Source organism: Taudactylus pleione, unplaced genomic scaffold (genome assembly GCF_031769625.1).
Source record: "Taudactylus pleione unplaced genomic scaffold, aTauple2 ptg000229l, whole genome shotgun sequence".
Lineage (NCBI taxonomy): Eukaryota > Metazoa > Chordata > Amphibia > Anura > Myobatrachidae > Taudactylus > Taudactylus pleione.
In genome coordinates this window covers 1,992,155-2,015,976 of record NW_028284631.1, presented here as the reverse complement: position 1 = coordinate 2,015,976, position 23,822 = coordinate 1,992,155, and the positions used below count along the sequence as shown (strand labels likewise).

The following is a 23,822-nucleotide window of genomic DNA, read 5'->3' as shown; positions in this document are numbered from 1 at the left end:
TGATGATATTTGCCTTGTTTATTGACTATTGCATTTCCTGGGCTATGTGTAGATCGTAGTGCAAAGTGTACAAGTTGTTTTTAAAGATATTTTACATAATATGCATTTGTACAATCCATAATATCCTAATCCTGCACTGCAATTCCAAACTGTTAATGGTTATATTTGGGGCTTTTCTTTTCTTCTTTTTTTTTATTCATCTCCTTTCTTTCAGTTTTTCCACCAGAGACCATGGGACAGGTGGCAATTGGCATAGAGATCACTGATCCCTATGGAGAGATGCACTGACAGCGCACATTAGCCCCTTACAGATGTGTGATGTCAGAGTGGAGATGAGGGAAATAGAGCATTAGCTGTAATATTAGCATTTGCACCTCTGCCAATCATAAGTAGGGCAGTAGCCAATTACAAATCAGCGTTGAAAATTTCAGCAGCCAGACATGGGAGGGATTAAATGTATGTTTTTATATTCCCATACCTTACAATCCAATTGTGTGTGAGGTAGATTTTCTCATTTATGTGCTACCTTGTGGGGTAGATGTATGAAGCAGTGAAAATAGTAGAGAAGTGTGCCAGTAGAGAAGTTGCCCGTGGCAACCAATCAGCTTTGAGGTTGCATTTATGAAGTACATTCTATAAAATAATAGGTAGGAGCTAATTGGTTGATATGAGTAACTTCTCCACTCTTTTCACAGCTTCATACATCAAGCCCACAGTGTCGCTTAGGAAAGTGAGCACAATAAAAGCCATTAATTCCTACAATAGAGGCTCTCGCTCTTTGCCTCAGCTTTCAAATCATTTCCCCCCATTTTCTTTAGTGCCTGTTTGCTCTGTCATTATATTGAGATCAGTGATTTCTGTGTGATTACCTGTCTCTTCTCCACTCACCAGCCAAAAAATGTACCTGGATAGGGGTTAGCCATCATTTACTTCCCCTCAGCCCTGTGTAGATCTGTTATTCATGTCTCTTGGGATACACACATGCCAAATGGTTTCGAGCATCTGGCTGTAGTGAGTTTTTTTTCAGCAACAAAGGAAAATTGATCCCTCTTTATTCCAGCCCCCTTTATAACACTACCATTGCTGATTGCTTACCACCAGGTAACTTTTCTGCACAGATTTGCATCAAAATCTATCCATTTTATATCACTGTCTTTATAATGCCACATTGCTACAGCAGTTATGTTGGGGCCATGTAATAGGGTCCGAGTTTTCAGTAGCAGCACGATTCCAGTGATCTGGGCTGCAAGCGGCAATAGTATAAAAGGCAAAACCAAAAGGACCGGTTTGTCAAAGTCACCAATCATGGCCTACTTTGATCAATAGTTTTAAAACGGCAAAAGAAATAAACAAGCCTGGCTTAGCAATTATTCTTATTGCCATTTCAAGACTGTAGGTCAAAGTCACCAATAATTGGCCACTCTAACAAACCAGTTCTTAGTAAATATTCCCGTAAGACCTCAATGTTTGTCAACATGTATATGTAGCGGAACAGTAAGAAAAAAAATGGCGACTTCAACAATAAAAGTAATATTAAGCTGGCCGGAGGCCGATCATTTTATGTGACTCATTCTCCAGCAGTTTGACCTCTTTCCAATTGCCCACACATGGGATGGATCTGACCGTTCCATGCTCAGGACAATAGTACGTATTGTGATCATGGTAAGTGCTCTTATTAATAGGAGACACGTGTACTGGGTCAAAGTATTTGTTAGCTGTCTGTAGTTACAGGCAATTATACACTGAGTGGCCAAATTATTCTGGCCATCAGGTGATATTATGCAAAGTAGCTATTCCGCAGATAACGCTGACGTAAGATGTCTGACTCTGTATAAGAACGGAAAGGCGAAGGTATGCAGAGACTGATGAAGTGAATCACTCATGAAATGATGGGTAAACAATGGAATCTGACAAACTTTGAACGTGGAATGACTGCTGGCAGCTGCAGTGCGAGCATTAGCAAAACGGCTGCACTGGTGAATTGTTGGAGGACGGCAGCTGTTACAGAGTACACACAGTGGAGCAGCAGAAGAAAAACTGGCTCTTTGCATAGGGTCTGTAGTTGTAAACGGCTACTGGATGCTCCAGGTGAACGGAGAGTGGGTTGACTTCTTCAGTCCCACAGACTGGCAACAGTGCATCAAATTAAGGATAATCTGAATCACACCAATTAGATGGCCTCATCAGTACACCACATATAGCATTGTATGGGCTACAGTAGCAGAAGTCCTGTCCATGCACCTTAGTTATATGCTGCAAACAGGGTGAGACGTCCCCAGACGCAAATGCAGTTGTGGAGAAAGACGCAGCTACGTCTGCGCGCACCATGAATCGGGCCCACCAGCTCATTTTCCCTTGTGGTGACTGGACCAGTGGTTACATGGTACAGATCAAACAGCCACACAATGTACATAGCGTCTATAAAGCGTATTTGACAACCAAGCTGGGAACACCATTCACTTCAAATGACAATAATAATGACAGTGAGTCCCCTGCTCTGTAAAGCTTCCAATAAGTATGAACCATAAACAGGTAAAAGTACTATATCTATGTTTTTACCATTTTACTCCAGTTTTTACACTTTAAGTTCAACATAACTTTTAAATCACATTCATTTGTAAATACAGGACACTCAGAGGCTTGTGTATGGTGTGTACTGCCTGGTCCTGTCTTGTCCCCCACACACAGACACTGCCTTTTGTTTGCACAAAGAGAGACAGAACAGAATCAATATTTGTGTATATCTGTGAATGACTGAAAGAGGAGTCCTAAAGCAAATGCAACGGGTGTGTATGAGAACGTAGAGACCCAAGAAGTCCAGTGACAGCTACAGGAACCTGCTGGATCTGTGAAGTGATGAACTGTAAGTTACACATTACTGTATATACACTGAGTGACATTAAAACTTGTTAACATAGTTTATATTTTTGCGTGTGTATTTATAACCCCATACCACTTTATACTAGCTAAACAGCATACGTAACATGGGAGGTAGTTGAAATGCCGGCTGTCGGGATACCGGTGCTCAGAATGCCGGCACCGGAATCCCGACACCAGTCAGAATCCCGGTGGTAAATAGTGGGGCTAGGGGAGGTTTAGGGTTAGGCACTGGGGTGGGGGATAGGTTTAAGGTATGGTGAAAGAGGGGTAAGGGTTGGGTTAAGTTAGGGTACTTACAGGTCATTGTCGGTATTGTAACCCTGCCAGGGTTCTGACCGCGTGAGTGAGTGCCGGCATCCCGTACCCAACCCCTACACAGGACACATTTATCTGCTACAGTAAGGTACTGACACAAAAGATAAAACACTACATTTAATCTTATATGGTCATTAGATTTCAGTACAATGTAACAACGGAGAAGTTATAAACAGTCGTGTATAATTCAATAAACAGTCCAATATAAAAATATAATTATTGAATTATTTATATTAAAAACTAATCTTATTCCACAACTAGCGTTTGCCTGCAGCTTCGCTAGTGTAGATGTCTTTTATTGCTCAGCGGAACTAATTTTACAAGTAGTTGCATCTAATATTGTGATGTATATTTTATATTGTAGACATTGATCACAAAATGTCTTTGTAAACAATATTTGCAGTTTTTCCTTCAAGGATTAATACAAAAGGATGCTTGGGGCTACTAACTCGTGAGCAACCCACTTAACCTACAGTAACATTGAAAGGGTGCAAGTAACATGAGCAGCGACTCTATGATATGTAGTATTTGTCTTGGTGCACCATCTACTGGATTGACATGTATACTGCAATTTCATGAGTCAAGATAAGCTGCCTGATTTGTGCTTATGATATAGTTGGATTTTCCTGCAAAATACATATATAACTGTTTGCATTCGAGGTGTATCGTGTGTGTGTATATATATGTATATGTATGTAGTACCATTCAAAAGTTTGGACACACCTTCTCATTCAATGGTTTTTGTTTATTTAAATTATTTTCAACATAGTAGATTAATACTGAAGACATCAAAACTATGAAAGAACACATACCTGTATGGAACAAAAAAGAGTTAAGTCAAAATATGTTATATATTTTAGATTCCTCAAAGTAGCCACCTTTTGCTTTGATGACAGATTTGCATACTCTTGGCATTCTCTCAATCAGCTTCATGAGGTAGTCTCCTGGAATGGTTTTGAATTAACAGGTGTCAATTGTCAAGAATCAATCTGTGGAATTACTTGCCTTAATGTGTTTGAGACCATCAGTTGTGTTGTGAAGAGGTAGGGTTAGTACACAGTGTACACCACTATTTGACTACTGTTGTAATCCATATTATGGCACCAACTATTCAACTCAGTAAAGAGAAACAACAGTCCATCATTACTTTAAGACATGAAGGTCAGTCGATACGGAAAATTTCAAGAACTTTGAATGTATCCTCAAGTGCAGTTGCAAAAACCATCAAATGCTATGATGAAACTGGCTCTCCTGAGGACTGCCCCAGGAAAGGAAGACCAAGAGTTACCCCTGCTGCAGAGGATAAGTTCATTAGAGTTACCAGCCTCAGAAACCGCTACTTAACAGCACCTCAGATTAGAGACCACATAAAGTCTTCACAGAGTTCAAGTAGCAGACAAATCTCAACATCAACTGTTCAGAGGAGACTGCGTGAATCAGGCCTTCATGGTCGTATTGCTGCGAAGAAGCCACTACTGAGAATGAACAACAAGAAGAAGAGAATTGTTTGGGCCAAGAAACACAAGGAATGTACATTAGACCAGTGGAAATCTGTACTTTGGTCTGATGAGTCCAAATTTGAGATTTTTGGTTCCAATGGCCGTGTCTTTGTGAGACGCAGAGAAGGTGAGCGGATGGTTTCTGCATGTGTGGTTCCCACTGTGAAACATGGAGGAGGAGGTGTGATGGTGTGGGGGTGCTTTGCTGGTGACACTGTTGGTGATTTATTCAAAATTCAAGGCACACTTAACCAGCATGTCTACCACAGCATTCTGCAGCACCATGCCATCCCATCTGGTTTGCGCTTACTGGGACTATCATTTGTTTTTCAACAAGACAATGACCCCAACCACGGAAAGTGATGGAGTGCTGCGTCAGATGACTTGGCCTCCACAATCACCCGACCTAAACCCAATGGAGATGGTTTGGGATGAGTTGGACCGCAGAGTGAAGGAAAAGCAGCCAACAAGTGCTCAGCATCTCTGGGAACTCCTTCAAGACTGTTGGAAAACCATTCCAGGAGACTACCTCATGAAGCTGACTGAGAGAATGCCAAGAGTGTGCAAAGCTGTCATCCAAGTAAAAGGGGGCTACTTTGAGGAATCTAAAATATAAAACATATTTTGATTTGTTTAACACTATTTTGTTTACAACATAATTCCATATGCGTTCTTTCATAGTTTTGATGTATTCAGTATTAATTTATGTTGAAAATACATTAATTAAACAAAAAACATTGAATGAGAAGGTGTGTCCAAACTTTTGACTGGTACTATATATATATATGTGTGTGTGTGTATATATATATATATATATATATACACATATACATATTACATATACACATATACACGTGTCATTTTGGACTTGGAAGAGCCTGTGCAAATTCTGATAATTTTTTTTGTCTTCATAATTAATGATCAGTCCATAAAAGTATATTTGTCCCCAAAAGATTATATTTATATACATCTAGTCATTTTTGGCTTGAGGAGCCTGCACACTGCATGCGCCGAGTGTCATGCATCTGGTTTTTCCTTTATTGTATAGATGTACAGTGCATCCGGAAAGTATTCACAATGCTTAACTTTTTCCACATTTTGTTATGTTACAGCCTTATTCCAAATTGAAAAAAATTCATTTTTTGTCCTCAAAATTCTTCACACAATACCCCATAATGACAACATGTAAAAAGTTTTTTTGCAAATTTAATTAAAAAATACAAAAACTAAGAAATCACATGTACATAAGTATTCACAACCTTTGCTCAATACTTTGTTGATGCACCTTTGGCAGCAATTACAGCTTCAAGTCTTTTTGAATATGATGCCACAAGCTTGGCACACCTATCTTTGGACAGTTTCGCCCATTCCTCTTTGCAGCAACTCTCAAGCTCCATCAGGTTGGATGGGAAGCGTCGGTGCACAGCCATTTTCAGATCTCTCCAGAGGTGTTCAATTGGATTCAATTCTGGGCTCAGGCTGGGCCACTCAAGGACATTCACAGAGTTGTCCTGAAGCCACTCCTTTGATATCTTGGCTATGTGCTTAGGGTCGTTGTCCTGCTGAAAGATGAACCGTCGCCCCAGTCAAGAGCGCTCTGTAGCAGGTTTTCATCCAGGATGTCTCTGTACATTGCTGCATTCATCTTTTCCTCTCTCCTGACTAGTCTCCCAGTTCCTGCCGCTGAAAAACCTCCCCACAGCATGATGCCACCACCCTGCTTCACTGTAGGGATGGTATTGGCCTGGTGATGAGCAGTGCCCGGTTTGCTCCATACATAATGCCTGGCATTCATGCCAAAGAGTTCAATCTTTGTCTCATCAGACCAGAGAGTCTTTCAGGTGCATTTTGGCAAGCTCCAGGTGGGCTGCCACCTGGAGCGGCTTCATTCTATCTCCTTACTAAGGAGTGGCTTGCATCTGGCCACATACAGGCCTGATTGGTGGATTGCTGCAGAGATGGTTGTCCTTCTGGAAGATTCTCCACAGAGGAAAGCTGTAGCTCTGACAGAGTGACAGTCGGGTTCTTGGTCACCTCCATGACTAGGGCCCTTCTCCCACGATCGCTCAGTTTAGACGGTCGGCCAACTCTAGGAAGAGACCTGGTGGTTCCGAACTACTTCCATTTACGGATGATGAGATGCCACTGTGCTCATTGGGACCTGCATAGCATCAGATATTTTTCTGTACCCTTCCCCGGATTTGTGCCTCAAGCCAATCCTGTCTCGGAGGTCTACAGACTATTCCTTGGACTTCATGCTTGGTTTGCAATCTGACATGCACTGTCAATTGTAGGACCTTATATAGACATGTGTATGCCTTTCAAAATCATGTCCAATAAACTGAATTTACCACAGGTGGACTCCAATTAAGCTGTAGGAACATCTCAAGGATGATCTGTGGAACCAGGATGCACCTTAGCTCAATTTTGAGCTTCATGGCAAAGGCCGTGAATACTTATGTACATGTGTTTTCTTAGTGTGTCTTTTTTTTATTAAATTTGCAAAAATCGAAGAAAGAAAAAAAGGTTTTATACGTTGTCATTATGGGGTATTGTGTGTAGAATTTTGAGGACAAAAATTAATTTATTCCATTTTGGAATAATGCTGTAACATAACAAAATGTGGAAAAAGTGAAGCGTTGTGAATACTTTTCGGATGCACTGTATGTAGTAACTGATCTGGTTACGGTGAGCCAGATAACCATGCTTTTGTGTCCAGGTGAGACTCGGGAAGAGAGATACAATTCTTATTGCCCCCTTTTTGAATGCCACAATTTTTGGATCTCTCTTAAGCTGGGTTCACACTGAGACGATGTCTGCGTGATATGTCGTTTCCAGCCAAATCGCAACGACATATCAGCCGCATCGCTCAGTGTGTACGGCCAATATGCACTCCCGCGGTCACATGCAGTATCATGCGGTCGGCCGTCCTGCACGTCCAACTGGATGATAGCGCATTCGGCCCCGTTGCAGGTAATAAAGGACAAAACAAGTAATCGTTACATCATTCTAATGTGTACCCGAGGTATGATATGTGGGCCCATTGAGTAAACACTGCTCACTGCGTACCCAGCATTACACAATCATAATGGGTGTGGTATGTTAGGTCGACAGTTCTCATGTTAAATTTGCATCAGGTCGAAATGTCGACAGTGGCCATGTCAACATTCACAATGTCTACATGAATGACATGTCAGCATGATAGAATGCCGACCTAAAGTCCCTGGTGGCCCAGCTGTCACCTGGTCCCAGCAGTAGCTTTGTCTCCAGCATCGTCTTCCAAGGCACTCATAGTCATAATACATAGGAAGTGCCTTATCTGCCACTGTGTGCATGTTGTCAAATATTAGCTTGTGCCAATATTCCACAACTGCTACTTCAGTTATGCACACCTGACGGCTGTAAATATTATACTTTGGCTAAAGGGTTATAAAATTTAAACTGGCGCTCCGTTTATGTATTCAGGATATCATTCCGCAAAGTATAACATAAAGTAACAAGTAATTTAGGCTACAGGCACACTGATATTCTTCTTAGGCCATAGTTGGGCACAAATGGGTGGCATCGTGTTAAATTGTGTTAAAAAAATGTTCCCGCTTCTCCACATTGCACTCCTCTGTGCGTTTTTATTGCCCCTACAGCCGAGGTGCAATATTTGCATGAACACACCTCTATAGAAGTGACGGGAGCAGGATGTGGAAAGTGCTTAAGATGTTTGGTAAAAAAAAACATTTTTTAAATCACTTTAAAATGATAAACTAAATATAAAAGTGTTTTTGTTTGTTTTTTAATAGAAAATAAAGTTATATATTTGTTTTTCATAAAGAAAATTTATCTCCAATTTCTGCATCCTCCACTTTTTTAAAATTCCTTTTAGTAAACGTGACATGAAAAATAATTTGTGTCCTTTATTCCTTTAATGCCGGCAGATTCATCAAGTTGCAATATGTGGCGGGCCCTTATCTTGAGTCTCATCCCAGCTGCTTACAACAGCTCAGGTAATATTTTAGGCAGAAATCTGATATTCACATTTTGGGGGTCATGTTGGAATGGACACAACGTTCATTTTTGCTGCGTATAATATGCTAACAAAACCAAGAGATTTGGCTGATCAGTGATATCCTGCGCTAGTGCAGGTTCAAATATAAAATATTATAATTTACCAGTGCTTGTATGTAATATGTTTTTGTCTTATGAAATATTTTATGGATGAAAGAAGCCTGATTTACTGTTTAATCAAGCACTGATATATATATTTATATATATATATATATATATATATATAATATTTCATATTTACAACTGCACTAGTGCAGTCCCCCCCTTTTCTTAGCGTATAATATGCATGTTACAAAGCAATGCATACGTTAGCAGCAATATGAATGCAGTCGATCGCATTTTACAACCACTTGTGGCTCCTCCTGATTGGAAGGGCGTGTCATTGGGGCTAGAGTACAATATAGGAATGTTGGCACATATGTGACCCATGAAGGCTGAAACACAGACACACATGTTACTTCGGAATAGTACACACGGGCTGATTTGTATGTATTTCCTATACTCTGTAAGATAATCTTTGATCATTCTTCCTAAACAACGGTGCAATGAAATTCAAGCAACTGTCAACCACATTGCAGATGAGGCCAGTGGCGTCCATCCCCGCGGTGTCTCCTGGTGTGGGGAGGGATGCCGTGCGCCACCGAGAAGGGGTCATGGTCTAATGGACAGTGGGCGTGACCACACAGGAAGAGGCGTGGCCTGAGACCCATAGTCCCGACTCTCGTGCTTTTTACTGAGGAGGCTCAGGGGGATGCAGGAGGAGCGGACTGCCCTGTGTGCAGTGCCGGTTCCTTCACTGTGTCAGTAGCCAAGTGCTGCACATAATACTACAGTGCAGCACGCGGCTCCTGTCACTGAGGGGGAGTCTGCACCTTGGTGGCACCCCTCGGCAGGTGACACCCGGGTGCAGCCCGCACCCCCCTTGTGACGCCACTGGTTGAGGCTGGCATAGGCAAAAGGGCAGAAAGGCCTTCACCGAAAGGAGGGAAGAATAGCAAAAAGGACAGGATGTTTATATAAGTGGGTTAGCGGCGGGCAGAGTGAACGGCCGTGCGGACGGAGTGTCCAATGTTCGAGTACAGCCACCTGTTGCCCCCAACGCGTTTCGTGCGCTTGCTAACGTTTTCAAGGATGGCATGGGTATCACCAGAGTGTCTTTAAATACACAAAGACACTCTGGTGATACCCGTGCCATCCTTGAAAAAGTTTGCAAGCGCACGAAACGTGTTGAGGGCAACAGGTGGCTGTCCCAGAACATTGGATACTCTGTTCGCACGGCCGTTCACTCTGCCCGCCGCTAACCCACTGACGTCATCACTTGCGGCCACTCTCAGGCAGACGCCAGCGGTTCACGTGGACCAAGAGCCAAGGCCAGGCTCAAGCAACCAGCTCCCCACCTCAGCCCGGACTGACTCCCTGACGAGAGGACGGAGGAACCGGAGATCTAAGGGTAAGGTAGAGAAAGCTAGGTTCATTTCAATCACAAGGCAAAGTGACTTTGGAACAGGACCCATCATATTTAACTCTCCATAAAGGAGCTATAAACAGAACACTAACCTATAATCTTTTTTACAGGTGCCACTCATTTATAACATTGATTCCATATAGCGCTCATTGCTTATATAAATAGTCTATCTCCTACTATTGAGCTGCTCCACAAACAGTATAATAGTGCGGAGTTAAATTTTTTACTAGCTAAAAGGACAGGCTGGCTCAGGTGGGAAGGGCAGACGGGCCGGTGCAGACAGAAGAGGAGCAGAAAGGCTAGGGGAGAAAGGATGCTACAGGTGGGAAGAGCAGAAAGGCTGGTGCAGACGGGAAGGGCAGAGAGGCAGGTGTACAGAAGAGAAGAATGGTGTAAACAAGCTGGTGCAGACAAAACAAAAGAGAGGCTGGCACAAATGGGAAGACCTGAGAGGCTGGCGTAGACAGGAGATGGGCAGAGAGACTGACACAGACTGAAGAAGTTCATAAATGCTGGCACACATGGGATAGGCAGACATGGGCAGATAAAGAGCCACATGGGCCTGGGGCTGAGAATGATCAGAGACCTATTGTGGGAAATGGAGGAGGTGTGACTTGTCATGTGTGGGCGTGACCAGTGCTATGTGGGCGTGGCCACCCCTACACTATCAGCCCCTATGTCTCTCTAAATATGGAAAGTAGAAAAATTGCATCATTTTGTGAGGAAACCTGAAATACAGTTTTAATGCTTATGATTTGTGGCAGACGTGTGTGGCTAACTGGCAGACAATCATGCTGGCATAATGATGGGCTTACTATGTTTATGTGGAAACCAGTAGCTGCAATCCCATCCACCTCATTGTTACACTGGTGATGTAGGCAGAGGGATTGGCACAGGCATTTCAAGCCTTGTTCCTTGGGCACCACAGGTGAATGAGATGGGATCATTGGCAGGCAGGAAATACTATGGAAATTGCTGACCTAATTCTCCTCCAGGTGAAATGCACGGAAATTTGGCGTGGCAACGGCACAGAGCAAAGTAACAGCGGCTACTTTTCTGTCTTTAAATGTTTTAAAAAAAGTGTAGTGTGCATAGCTGGCCGGACATAGCTGCAGTGGTCACCTTTGCATCCTACAGGAGTAAGGGAGTCTGGTTAGCGAAATGCTGTAAACAAATTATGTGACCACACATGCAGCCTGCAGCCTCATCCAATACTGCTAAGCCAGCCTGATACTGGCCCAAGCCAGGGGGAACATGCCACCCAGCCCAGTCTGCTCCTGCACTGATACCACTGACGTACTCAGGCGTAAGGATGGAGCATTTGCTACACATGGAGAGCTGGCTGTGTTTTATGATATTGCCTAACTTATATTCCATGTTAATTGTAAAGTTTATCAGGATTCAGATAGAATGTTTCCAGTAGAGAATCCACCTTCCAGCCTCTTGCCTTCTTTACACCAGTAGATTAGTGAGATACTCTCTCATATCAAGTTGCTTTTGGAGAGCATGCTTCAATCTACTAATCACCAGGAGGTGGCCACTTTCCAATCCGATATGGCTCACCTCACGGACCGTTTTGACCCTCTAGAAGACCACAGAGAGACATCTGCAGACACCCACCTTCAATTCAGGGATATGATGTCCCACCAATTGTCTGAAATCCACTGTCAAAGTCTTGCATGGATGATTTAGACAATCGAGGCCACCGCAAAAATATCAGTGTTCAGGGACTTTTGGAAGACATCTCCCATGCTAGTCTCATGAACGTCCTTACAAAGATCTTTGTCGAAATACTTGGCAAGAACCCAAATAGTGAAATCCTGTTAGAAAGAGCTCACTGCGCCCTCATCCCCAGAAGACTGCCTATGGACAAACCTTGTGTTGTTATCTATTGCCTCCACTACTATACCCAGAAGGAGGCCATCCTGAGGAAAACCCTTCAGCTCGAGAGGATTGAGTTTAATGGTGACAAAATACAACTATTCCCTGATTTGTCCTGGTATGCCTTTGGAGGAAGACTGTTTTGCTCATTACTGTCATGCTGGGAGGCGGTTTTCTGGAAGCTGAGGCCCTGAGGCTGCGGGAGGAAACGGAGGCGAGTGGCCTGGATGTACGACCTCCGCATCCACGGGTCTTGGTTGTTGGCAAGACCTAGTCAAAGGTGCGGAATCTAACCCATGAGATGGTGTTCGCCAGTGACCCCACCAATCGGGATATGGGCTTGAGCTGCACCTCGTAAGCAGGTCGCGGTCCTTTGACTAGGTGACCAAAGCCTGCGGGAAAAAGGAGAGACGAACACTCGTGGCCCAAAGGGTCGGTGCCAGTAAGGGGCACATAGGGACACTGTACTTGAAGTACAAGGAAGTGTGCACTGCGGACACACTCTACCGGGTTGCCGGTCAAAAAGAGTGCACCACGGTGCAATACTGAAACACGTAGGTAGGGACCACAGAGTCCAGTAACGAGGTGGGTAGTAGTACTGGAGCCAGCCAGAGATTATAACGCTGGAGATTTTGGTACGTATAACTACACTCAGGCTGTGATGGTAAAGCACTGGTGAAATGGATAGTATACTGCACACAGGCGGCGGTGGTAATGCACTGGTGGAATGGAGGTATACTGCACACAGGTGAGGTGGTAACGCACTGATGAGATGAATGATATAGCTGCACACAGGCTGGGGTGGTAAAGCACTGGTGAGATGCATGATACAGCTGCACACAGGCTGAGATGGTAAAGCACTGGTGAGATAAACGATATAGCTGCACACAGGAATAGATCACTGGAAGCAAGGGAACCTGGAACGAGAGACCACTAGTAACACTAGCAGCGACAATGGTTGTTCAGGCAACTACCTGATACACAGGAGCCGGATATATACCCCTGGAAGCCCACTGATTGGTCCACAGCGTCAGCTGACTGGCCAGACTGTCAGGGAAGGAAGGACAGTCAGAAAAGGAAGTGTCATGGCGGCGCCCATGACAGGGACTCCGATCCCTGCGCACCAGGCCGCCCGAGACACCAGCATCAGGGAGAATGCTCAGCACCTCCCACGTCACCGCACCAGCCGCCCGACTGCCCGAGAAGTCAGAGGAAGCCGGCGGGATGGTAAGGGACGGCCGATCCCCGGCTGAACTCTGACAGTACCCCCCCCTTTCAGGGTGGACACCGGACACCCACCAGGATTACCAGGAAATCTAATATGGAAGGCTCAAACCATTTGAGGCGCGTGAACGTCTGTGGCTCTGATCCATGCCCTTTCTTCCGGACCGTACCCTTTCCAGTCAATGAGATATTGGAGATTGTTAGATTTGGTAAATCGAGAGTCCAAAATCCTCCCTACCTCGAACTCTGTACCTTGAGAAGTTTGCACTTGAGGTAACTTGGGAGCAGAAGTTTGAAAACGATTCAGCACTAGAGGACGCAGCAAGGAAATATGAAAGGTATTGGATATTGTTAGTTGCGGAGGGAGTTCCAACTTATACACGACTGGGTTGATGACCTTGCGAACACGGTAAGGACCAATGAAGCGCGGGGCTAGCTTTATACTGGGTACTTTCAATCGGATGTTCCTGGAGGATACCCAGACTTTATCTCCAACTCTCAGCAGTGGAACAGCGACACGTCGTCTATCCGCAAATTTTTTGTAGTTCTTAGACGACTGCTTCAGAGAAGAATGAACCCTCTTCCAAATGGTTGCGAAAGACTCCACCAATTTAGAAACTGCAGGGACTCTACTGTAGGTAATTTTTGAAAATCTGGGACTCGAGGATGTCTCCCAAACACCGTAAAAAATGGAGTGGCTTTGGAGGAAGTGTGATATTTGAAGTTGTGTGAAAATTCTGCCCAAGGTAATAGATCCAGCCAGTTATCTTGTGAGGAGGAAACGAAGAGTCTTATGAAAGTCTCCATCTCTTGGTTAACTCTTTCGGGTTGCCTATTAGTTTGTGGATGTTAGGCTGAAGAAAATTTTAACTTGGTTCCACAAGTGCTACATAAGGCTCTCCAAAATTTAGCTACGAATTGAACTCCGCGGAACTTTAGGAAGTCCATGCAACCTGAATATTTCCTTAACAAAGACTCTTGCCAACTGAGGAGCAGAAAGGAGACCCATCAATGGAATAAAGTGTGCCATCTTAGAAAAGCGATCCACCACTACCCATATGGTATTGTATCCTTGGGAGCATGGTAGTTCAGAGATGAAATCCATGGATATATGGTTCCAAGGAGTATTAGGAATGGACAGGGGTCGCAGGAGACCTGCTGCCTTCTTGCGGGGAGTCTTATGCTGAGCGCATTTTACACATGAAAGAATAAATTCTCGAATATCTCCTTTCATTGTGGGCCACCAATAGGAACGCTGAAGGAACTTGTAAGTCTTGAGGATACCAGAATGGCCAGCAAACAGAGAGCTATGAGCCCAAGTTAGTAATTTTCCCCGTAGTTCTGGGGTCACAAAAATTTTCCCTGGGGGAGGAGTCAAAATTTGAGTAGAGGCGAAGACTACAGGATCTAAAATTGGTCGGGAACATTGATGATGCTCTTCCTGAGTGCTGGACAAGAAAGACCGTGAGAGGGCATCAGCTTTTCTGTTTAGACTGCCAGGACGAAATTGAAGTTTTAAATTAAATCTTGAAAAGAACAACAGGCCTGTCTAGCATTTAGACGGTGAGCCGTTTGGAGGTAGATTAAGTTTTTATGATCCGTGATCACGGTAACTGGAAAGTTGGCTCCTTCCATCAAATGCCGCCATTCCATTAAAGCTAACCGCATTGCTAGTAGTTCCTGGTCAATAATTCCGTAGTTCTTTTCGGCAATGGAAAACTTACAAGAAAAATACCCACAGGGATGGCACTTTCCATCACTTGAGATTTGAGACAGTACTGCCCCCACCCCTACTGAAGAAGCATCTACCTCAACTGTGAATGGTTTGTCCAATTGGGGTTGGCACAGGATAGGTGCAGTGGAGAAGGCTTCTTTTAATTTTTGGAAGGCTTGGATGGCAGTATCTGGCCAGCGAATGGGATTGGCACCCTTCTTTGTGAGATTTGTGATAGGTTACACCAGTGTGGGAAAATTTGGTATAAACCTCCGGTAATAATTTGAAAAACCCAAGAAGCGTTGAGTAGCCTTCAAGAATTTTGGTAACGGCCAGTCAGAAATGTCTTTTAACTTCTCCGGATCCATCCGGAGGGTCTTTCCAGAAATTATGTGCCCTAGGAAGGGTACCGAGGTTTGTTCGAAAAGGCACTTGGATATTTTTCCATAAAGATGATGCTTCCGGAGGCGTGACAAGACTTCGCGGACATGCTGGCGATGATCTTGCAAATTTTTGGAAAAAATTAGACTATCATCCAAATAGACTATAACATCCCGGAAGATCTCGTTCACATAACCCTGAAATATCGCTGGGGCGTTGCAGAGTCCGAGATATTCGAAGTGGCCGTCTCTGGTGTTAAAAGCGGTCTTCCACTCATCTCCAGCTTTAATACGTATTAAAATATACGCACCCCGCAGATCAAGTTTGGTGAGCAAAGAGGCCCCGTGAACATTATCAAAAAGCTTCGGAATCAGAGGCAGAGGATATCGATTCTTTACAGTAATCTGGTTGAGACCACGGTAGTCAATACAAGGCCGAAGCCCGCCGTCCTTCTTGCTAACAAAAAAAACCCTGCCCCTGCTGGAGAAGTGGAGGGCCGGATAAACCCCTTAGCTAGATTTTCTTTTATATATGCCGCCATAGCGGCTGTTTCAGGAATTGATAATTGGTAGGTTTCGTCCCAGAGGAGGGTTCTTCCCTGGCATGAGCTCAATACCACAGTCCCAGGAACGATGAGGTGGAAGTTTATCCGCAGCCTGTTCGCAAAATACATCGGCAAAATCTTGATAAGCTGCTGGTAGACCGGGAACAGAGGAACACTTGGGTTTGTCAGACGGGGGGAAGCTTATATTTCCACTGGAGGACACCGCGTTAGTGCGGACAGGGAGTACTTGGATGAGACATCCATGGAAACAACTTGGACCCCACGATAAAATCTGCATACTGGACCACTCAAACGTAGGATTGTGCTTTTGTAGCCAGGGGAGGCCTAGAACTAGTTCATAGGCTGAGTCGGGAAGAACAAAAAATTCAATTGTCTCCTGGTGCAGACATCCAATCTGGAGGAACACTGGCAGGGTTTTTGAGGAAATAGATCTCCCTAGCAAGGTCTTGCCATCTACACCAGAGAGCAGTAATCTGTTTGGCAATGGAACCACCGGAATGCCTAGGGTCTGAACCAGTGACTTAGAAATAAAACTGCCAGCAGCCCCAGAATCCACAAGGGCTTTAACCATCCTTGTCCTGGACCGGTAGGAGAGCGACACAGGCAATAAACTGTCATTTATTTGGGAGGAGTCAGAAATAACCCCCAATCGCATGCTCCCAACATCAATTAGGGTTTCGCGTTTCCCGCCAATACAGGACAATTCCTTAATATGTGCTCCGGAGCAGCACAATACAAGCACAATTTATTTTGAAAACGCTGGTTCCGTTCGGTGGTACTTAACCGGGATCTGTTAATTTGCATTGGCTCCTCACTGCTAGAGAAGGAAGGAGAGGAATGACCTCCCAAGGATGGGTGATCCCGAGGACGATCTCCACGCCCCCTATTTCCCCACCGCTCTCTATGGCAAAGGTCAATTTTAATACAGAGGGATATAACATCCGAGAAGGTGGGAGGTAAATCCCTAGATGCCAATTCATCCTTCATCCTCTCAGATAAGCCATGTAGGAAGGCTGCCTTAAGTGCTTCCTCGTCCCATTTTAGTTCGGACGCCAAGGTTTGAAATTGTACTACATATTGCCCGACGGACCGGGTACCCTGACGGACACGAAGCAAATCTGAAGAAGCAGAGACAGATCTCCCGGGTTCATCGAAGATCCTTTTGAAAGCTGCCACAAACTCTTCATATCTAGATACGAGCGGATCTGCTCGTTCCCACAAGGGGGAGACCCAATCCAGAGCTGTCCCGGTTAGTAATGAAATTACATAGGCCACCTTAGACCGGGAGGTAGGGAAATTCTGGGGTAGGCATTCGAACTGGATCTCACACTGGTTTATGAAACCACGACATCGTTGTGGAGTACCATCGAACCTCTCGAGAGTAGCCAAATGCAAATGGGATTTTTGAGGAACGACCCCCGAAGGTAATACAGGAGAAACCGTAGGAGCGACAGAAGGTGGAGCATGAGACATAGCTGCCAGAGTGTTCTGAATAGACAGGAGCTGACCAGATAATTCCTGTAGGTACTGGGCCACATGTTGCTGTGCCGCCTCTTGGTTATCCATGCGAGCCGTTAGCTCCTGGAGATAAAATGTGCAAAAAAGGAAAGGACCAACCAAAGCAATTCAGGGGACCCACCAGAGCCGGATTTAGACCTCATAGGGCCCTAAGCAAGATATCAATTTGGGGCGCCACTCCCTTAACTGCATGAAATGTTACACACAATGCCCCCATAGCCATACACACACACACACACTGTCCCCATAGCCGCATACACACACACACTGCCCCCGTAGCCATATACACACACTGCCCCATAGCAGCACACACTTCCCTCATAGCCGCACACATACACATTGCCCTCATAGCCATATACACACACTGCCCCATAGCAGCATACACTTCCCTCATAGCCACACGCATACACACTGCCCCCATAGCCATATACACACACTGCCCCCATAGCCATATACACACACAGCCCCCATAGCCACACACACACACACACACAATGCCCCCATAGCCGTAAACACACACACACACTTCCCCCATAGCCGCATACACACACACACACTGCCCCCATAGCTGCACACACACGGCCACCATAGCCTTATACACACACGGCCCCCATAGCAGCACACACACACACACACACTGCCCCCATAGCCATATACACACACACTGTCCCCATAGCCATATACACACACTGCCCCAAAGCTGCACACAAATACTTTCCGAAAGCCACACACTGCCCTCATACAATAGTTGCACACACACACTGCCTTACTGACACAGATGCCCCTTACTGACAGATACCACTTTGACACATCTATTACTGACACTAATACACCTTACTAACACAAAAACTTACTGACACACACTTATTGACACAGACACCACTTACTAACAGACACACTTACCTACACAGACTCCTCTTACTGACACAAACACACTTACTTACAGATACCGCTTGCTGACAGACACACTTACCTACACAGACACCTCTTACTGATACAGACACCCCTTATTGACATGGACATCCCTTCCTGACAGATACCTCTTACTGACACACACACTTATTGACACAGATACCACATACTGAAACCCTTACTGACACATTATTATATATACTTACTGGCACCCCTTACTGACACAGATAAAACTTACTGACACACACAACTTACACAGATACCACTTACTGACACACAGACTTATTCATTTATTATGCATTCACACAGTACAAGAAAACACACAACCATAGTCCTACCTATGGCAAGGTTGTTTCTAGGGCTGTGGGCTCCCAGTGCAAAAAGTCAAAATGCCCCCCACCCCCACAAATATAAGGGGAGTGGTATCATGCATAGTAGACTCCTTTCATTGAAAGGGGTGTGTGGGCCTCAAATGAAAAGACTTCTTTATGAATAAATTACCATCAGCCCCCCACGCTGCTCCCACAGGGAATATAACACTGCTCCCACAGGGAATATAACACTGCTCCCACAGAGAATATAACACTGCTTCCACAGGGAATATCACACTGCCCCCACAGGGAATATAACACTGCTCCCACAGGGAATATAACACTGCTCCCACAGGGAATATAACACTGCTCCCCTAACTACAACTACCCTCCTCTCCAAGGCAGTGACAGGCAGCCTGACAGGTGGGATAACTGTGCTCACCTTGATTCCAGAAGAGTGTGAGCATCCTAGGAGGAGCTGGCACAGCAAGTGTGGTTAAAGCACAAGTAGCAGACGGGCTGTTGTGCGGCGGCTGCGTGACATCATCACCCCACTTAACGGGTGGGTCAGCCCTGACTATTGGTTTCGCAATGACAAGCGGGTGGCTGATCAGGCCGCTTGTCATTGTGCAGAAGTGGGATGCAGCGGGCCAGGCAGTTTTACTGTTCCTGCGGGAAAGTTCCAGAATGGTTACCCGAGTAGGAGTAGGACTCCCTTCCCCTTCAATGCACTGCAGAGTGAGTCATGACGTCACGCGGTGCGCGCTGTGCTCCTCTTGGAAGATTTTACAGTCGCACACAGCAACAGCCATGTCATCTAGTTTTGTGGGGCCTGCCACGGGCCCCTTGGGACCCGCCGGGCGCTAGGCGGCCACTTATGTAGCCTTGTGGCAAATCCGCCCCTGGGACCCACGCCCCAGAAATCAACCCAGCGTTGCACTACAGTATATAATTTGGAGGACTTACCTAAAATTGTGCCTATTACTGGTGTGCATTCACAATACCAGACTCCATGCTTTAAACCAATAAGGATGGGGTGCTAGTCCAGGTAGAAGGTGCAAAATGTTATTGTATAATGTATTTATATAGAATCAGTAATTTGGAGTTGTGCACCTGTGATGTTTCTGATACTCTCATTGGCTGTGCCTGCAATAATAGTCTCAACAGGTAGCACCTCCCATTATATATATTCAGGGTGTGCAGTCCAGGACCCTTTCTTAGATAGCCAATGAGAGTCTGTCTGACAGTCATTGGCTGCTGAAACGCACACATCCCCACCGGGTAGTACTAGTGTACTACCCAGCATTGGTGGCTATGTGTGTGTTACTGTGTAGTTCGGACCGCACTCACTGCAGTCCGCAGTACATTGACTGACTAGGGCGGACCTGTACAATGGCCAGCAGCGCGGGGGGCCCATGGCATAAGCCCGGGCGGCCCTGCCCTAGTTACGCCACTGCTAGCACCATCCCTGCCAACAGCGAACCTCTGTTCCCGTCTACTATCCTCCAGCAATGACTTTGATGCTGTTCGTCCACCCACTTGTTAGGTACAGATTCATTGATTGATTTACTCCCTCTGTTTCTCATGTAACTTACCATTACTTCTTCTCATTATCCTTACCCTCCACCCTGTGTTTGATTGTTTCATTTCCTACTTATTCCATATGGATTGGCTGTAAATGTTGGTTAATAAGGAAAAAAGAGTGGAGACATTTTTTGCTGTCTGGCTGCCATATGTACGTACTTTACCTTCACCTGTGAAGGAAAACCTGTAGTGTTAACCTCATTGTACAATTTAGAAATGCTTTCCTAGGGCTGTCCCCCGTTCTCAACTGCTTGCTCTTCGTCTCTATCAATATATCCTCCTTTAGAACATATATGCTCCTACATGATTTGTTAAGTTGCGTTCGACTCTCTCACTCTTTGTATGTTTATTTTGTCACATATGTGAATGTCATTATTTTTAGATAAAGTACTGTTGGAAACACGTTCATTTTTATCTATATGTAAGTAAAATGTGGCTCTCCAATAATATATTTTGAGAAAAAAATAAAGTGATAGAAGGTGATATGTAATATGTGATAGTGTCTACAGATGACAATTACAGGAATTAACCAGCCTATATATTTCCCACCTCTCATTCTCAGTCTTCTCCAGTAGTCAGGATGCGAATCGTGTGCTGAAAGTTAAAAAACGTTCCAATGCTCAGTTCCTGGAGGAGATAAGACCTGGATCGCTGGAGCGAGAGTGCTATGAAGAGAAATGCGACCTTGTAGAGGCGTATGAGATATTTCAGACTCGCGAGGCCACTGTAAGAGAATTAATAGTATAACTCAGCTGTTTTCTACAGTAACTCTCTGCAAACCGTCATCTGTCGTGTCCCCATTGTAATATTCTTTTATTTGTAGCTTGACTTTTGGGCAACGTATTTTGGTAAGTGTCTACACGATGGAAGTGGAGATGATAATGTACTATATAAGTACTGAAGTGTTATATCTACAGATGGGGATCAGTGTCTCTCTAGTCCATGTACAAATGGTGTCTGTAAGGATGGAATTGGGAAATTTTACTGTACCTGTCACCAAGGCTGGGAAGGAAAACTCTGCTGTCAGGGTGAGTTTCTGGAACAGCTACTGTACATAATCACACATTTAAATTGCTGCCATCACTGTCACACAGTGGAAGCAACATAAGCTCCTACTCTACCGGAATGTCCGAGAGACTCCTACATTTCGGGGAACCGCCACAAACTCCCGGGAGAGTAGTTCATCCTCCTTTATGAAGCCCACTTCCTAGTTTAATCTCCCTGCATTGCTTCAGCACAGCTCTGTACATTTCTGCATAGTCCGCAATCTGCGATGTTGTGTTGCAGCAGATGAGGCTGCTTTTGCTTTAAGTTGAGATTTGCTGTGGTGAAAATGTGAGTGTTGGTTTATTCGATTGTCATATTGCAATTACTACCTATGAACAGTGCAGTGCAGGAGGAGTAATCTACACACTGCAAACTAAGTCATGTGCTGGAGTGGAAGTATACCAGTGTAAACACAGTGCAAAAGTTTGAAATTAAGAGATGGTCTGGCGCCAGTGGCGGACTGGGCCTGGGGGCAGGGTGCCGTGTGCCCCCCGGGCCGCTCTATTAGCATGCATCGTGGGCCGCCCACCTCCTCCTTGCAATCGGCTGTGGAGGAGTTAGACCAGTGTGCAGCTCAGGGGTTTCCGCCGCGGCTGCGTTCCGACTTTAACTGTCGGAGGTAGCCGCGGTCACGTGCTCTTCTGGTTTGTACTACAGGGCTACGGAAGCCCTGTAGGTACATAATAAACAAGGCACCAACCCCGGCCGTCCCGTTGGCGTCGCACATAGGCGGCGCCGGCCGTACATAACGAGCGGCAGCGGCTGCAGGGGGAGGGAGGGGGTGTGGGGGGGTGGTTATGGACTCACAGGGCAGCAGCTTTGGGGTATGCTACTATGGGGTATGCTGCTATGGGGAATCTGCTGCTATGGGGAATCTGCTGCTATGGGGCATCTGCTATGGGGTACGCTGCTATGGGGTACGCTGCTATGGGGAATCTGCTATGGGGTACGATGCTATGGGGTACGCTGCTATGGGGAATCTGCTATGGGGTACGATGCTATGGGGTACGCTGCTATGAAAGTGGAGAGAGAAAAACAGAGAAAAACAAAGAAGAAATAAAGGTACCGGTAAGTGTATGTTTAGTATGGATTTTATACTCTTATTTTTCTTTTGAAGTAAAAATATGGTGGGAGGGATTTCTTGTATGTAATATTTCTCTACACTGACCGTTGGGGAATATGTACAAGGTGCTGCAAAGTGACAAATGCGCCTTAACCAGCGCTATTTTACACTTATACTTTTGTATGTTAGCAGCGCTGTTAAAAATAGCGCTGCTGACATACATAAGTGTTCATGTAAAATAGCGCTGCTGACATACATAAGTGTTCGGGTAAAATAGCGCTGCTGACATACATAAGTGTTCGTGTAAAATAGCGCTGCTGACATACATAAGTGTACGTGTAAAATAGCGCTGCTGACATACATAAGTGTTCATGTAAAATAGCGCTGCTGACATAAGTTTTCGTGTAAAATAGCGCTGCTAACATACATAAGTTTTCGTGTAAAATAGCGCTGCTGACATACATAAGTTTTCGTGTAAAATAGCGCTGCTGACATACATAAGTGTTCGTGTAAAATAGCGCTGCTGACATACATAAGTGTTCGTGTAAAATAGCGCTGCTGACATACATAAGTGTTCGTGTAAAATAGCGCTGCTGACATACATAAGTGTTCGTGTAAAATAGCGCTGCTGACATACATAAGTGTACGTGTAAAATAGCGCTGCTGACATACATAAGTGTACGTGTAAAATAGCGCTGCTGACATACATAAGTTTTCGTGTAAAATAGCGCTGCTGACATACATAAGTGTTCGTGTAAAATAGCGCTGCTGACATACATAAGTGTACGTGTAAAATAGCGCTGCTGACATACATAAGTTTTCGTGTAAAATAGCGCTGCTGACATACATAAGTGTTCGTGTAAAATAGCGCTGCTGACATACATAAGTGTTCGTGTAAAATAGCGCTGCTGACATACATAAGTGTACGTGTAAAATAGCGCTGCTGACATACATAAGTGTACGTGTAAAATAGCGCTGCTGACATACATAAGTTTTCGTGTAAAATAGCGCTGCTGACATACATAAGTGTACGTGTAAAATAGCGCTGCTGACATACATAAGTGTTCGTGGAAAATAGCACTGCTGACATACATAAGTGTTCGTGTAAAATAGCGCTGCTGACATACATAAGTGTTCGTGTAAAATAGCGCTGCTGACATACATAAGTGTACGTGTAAAATAGCGCTGCTGACATACATAAGTGTTCGTGGAAAATAGCGCTGCTGACATACATAAGTGTACGTGTAAAATAGCGCTGCTGACATACATAAGTGTACGTGTAAAATAGCGCTGCTGACATACATAAGTGTATGTGTAAAATAGCGCTGCTGACATACATAAGTGTTCGTGGAAAATAGCGCTGCTGACATACATAAGTGAACGTGTAAAATAGCGCTGCTGACA

At 44.8% G+C, this 23,822-nt stretch overlaps 1 protein-coding gene across 1 annotated transcript in view; it reads left to right on the top strand.

Annotated features, from left to right (window-relative positions):
* The first annotated feature begins 11,897 nt into the window (after positions 1-11,897).
* LOC148517020 (vitamin K-dependent protein C-like) overlaps positions 11,898-23,822 on the top strand; it is a 43,466-nt gene continuing 31,541 nt past the window's right edge. Inside the window, exons 1-4 of the mRNA XM_088479266.1 lie at positions 11,898-12,183; positions 20,871-21,034; positions 21,132-21,156; positions 21,226-21,336. Coding sequence (XP_088335392.1) covers positions 11,898-12,183; positions 20,871-21,034; positions 21,132-21,156; positions 21,226-21,336 — 586 coding nt within the window. The remainder of the gene's footprint in view (positions 12,184-20,870; positions 21,035-21,131; positions 21,157-21,225; positions 21,337-23,822) is intronic.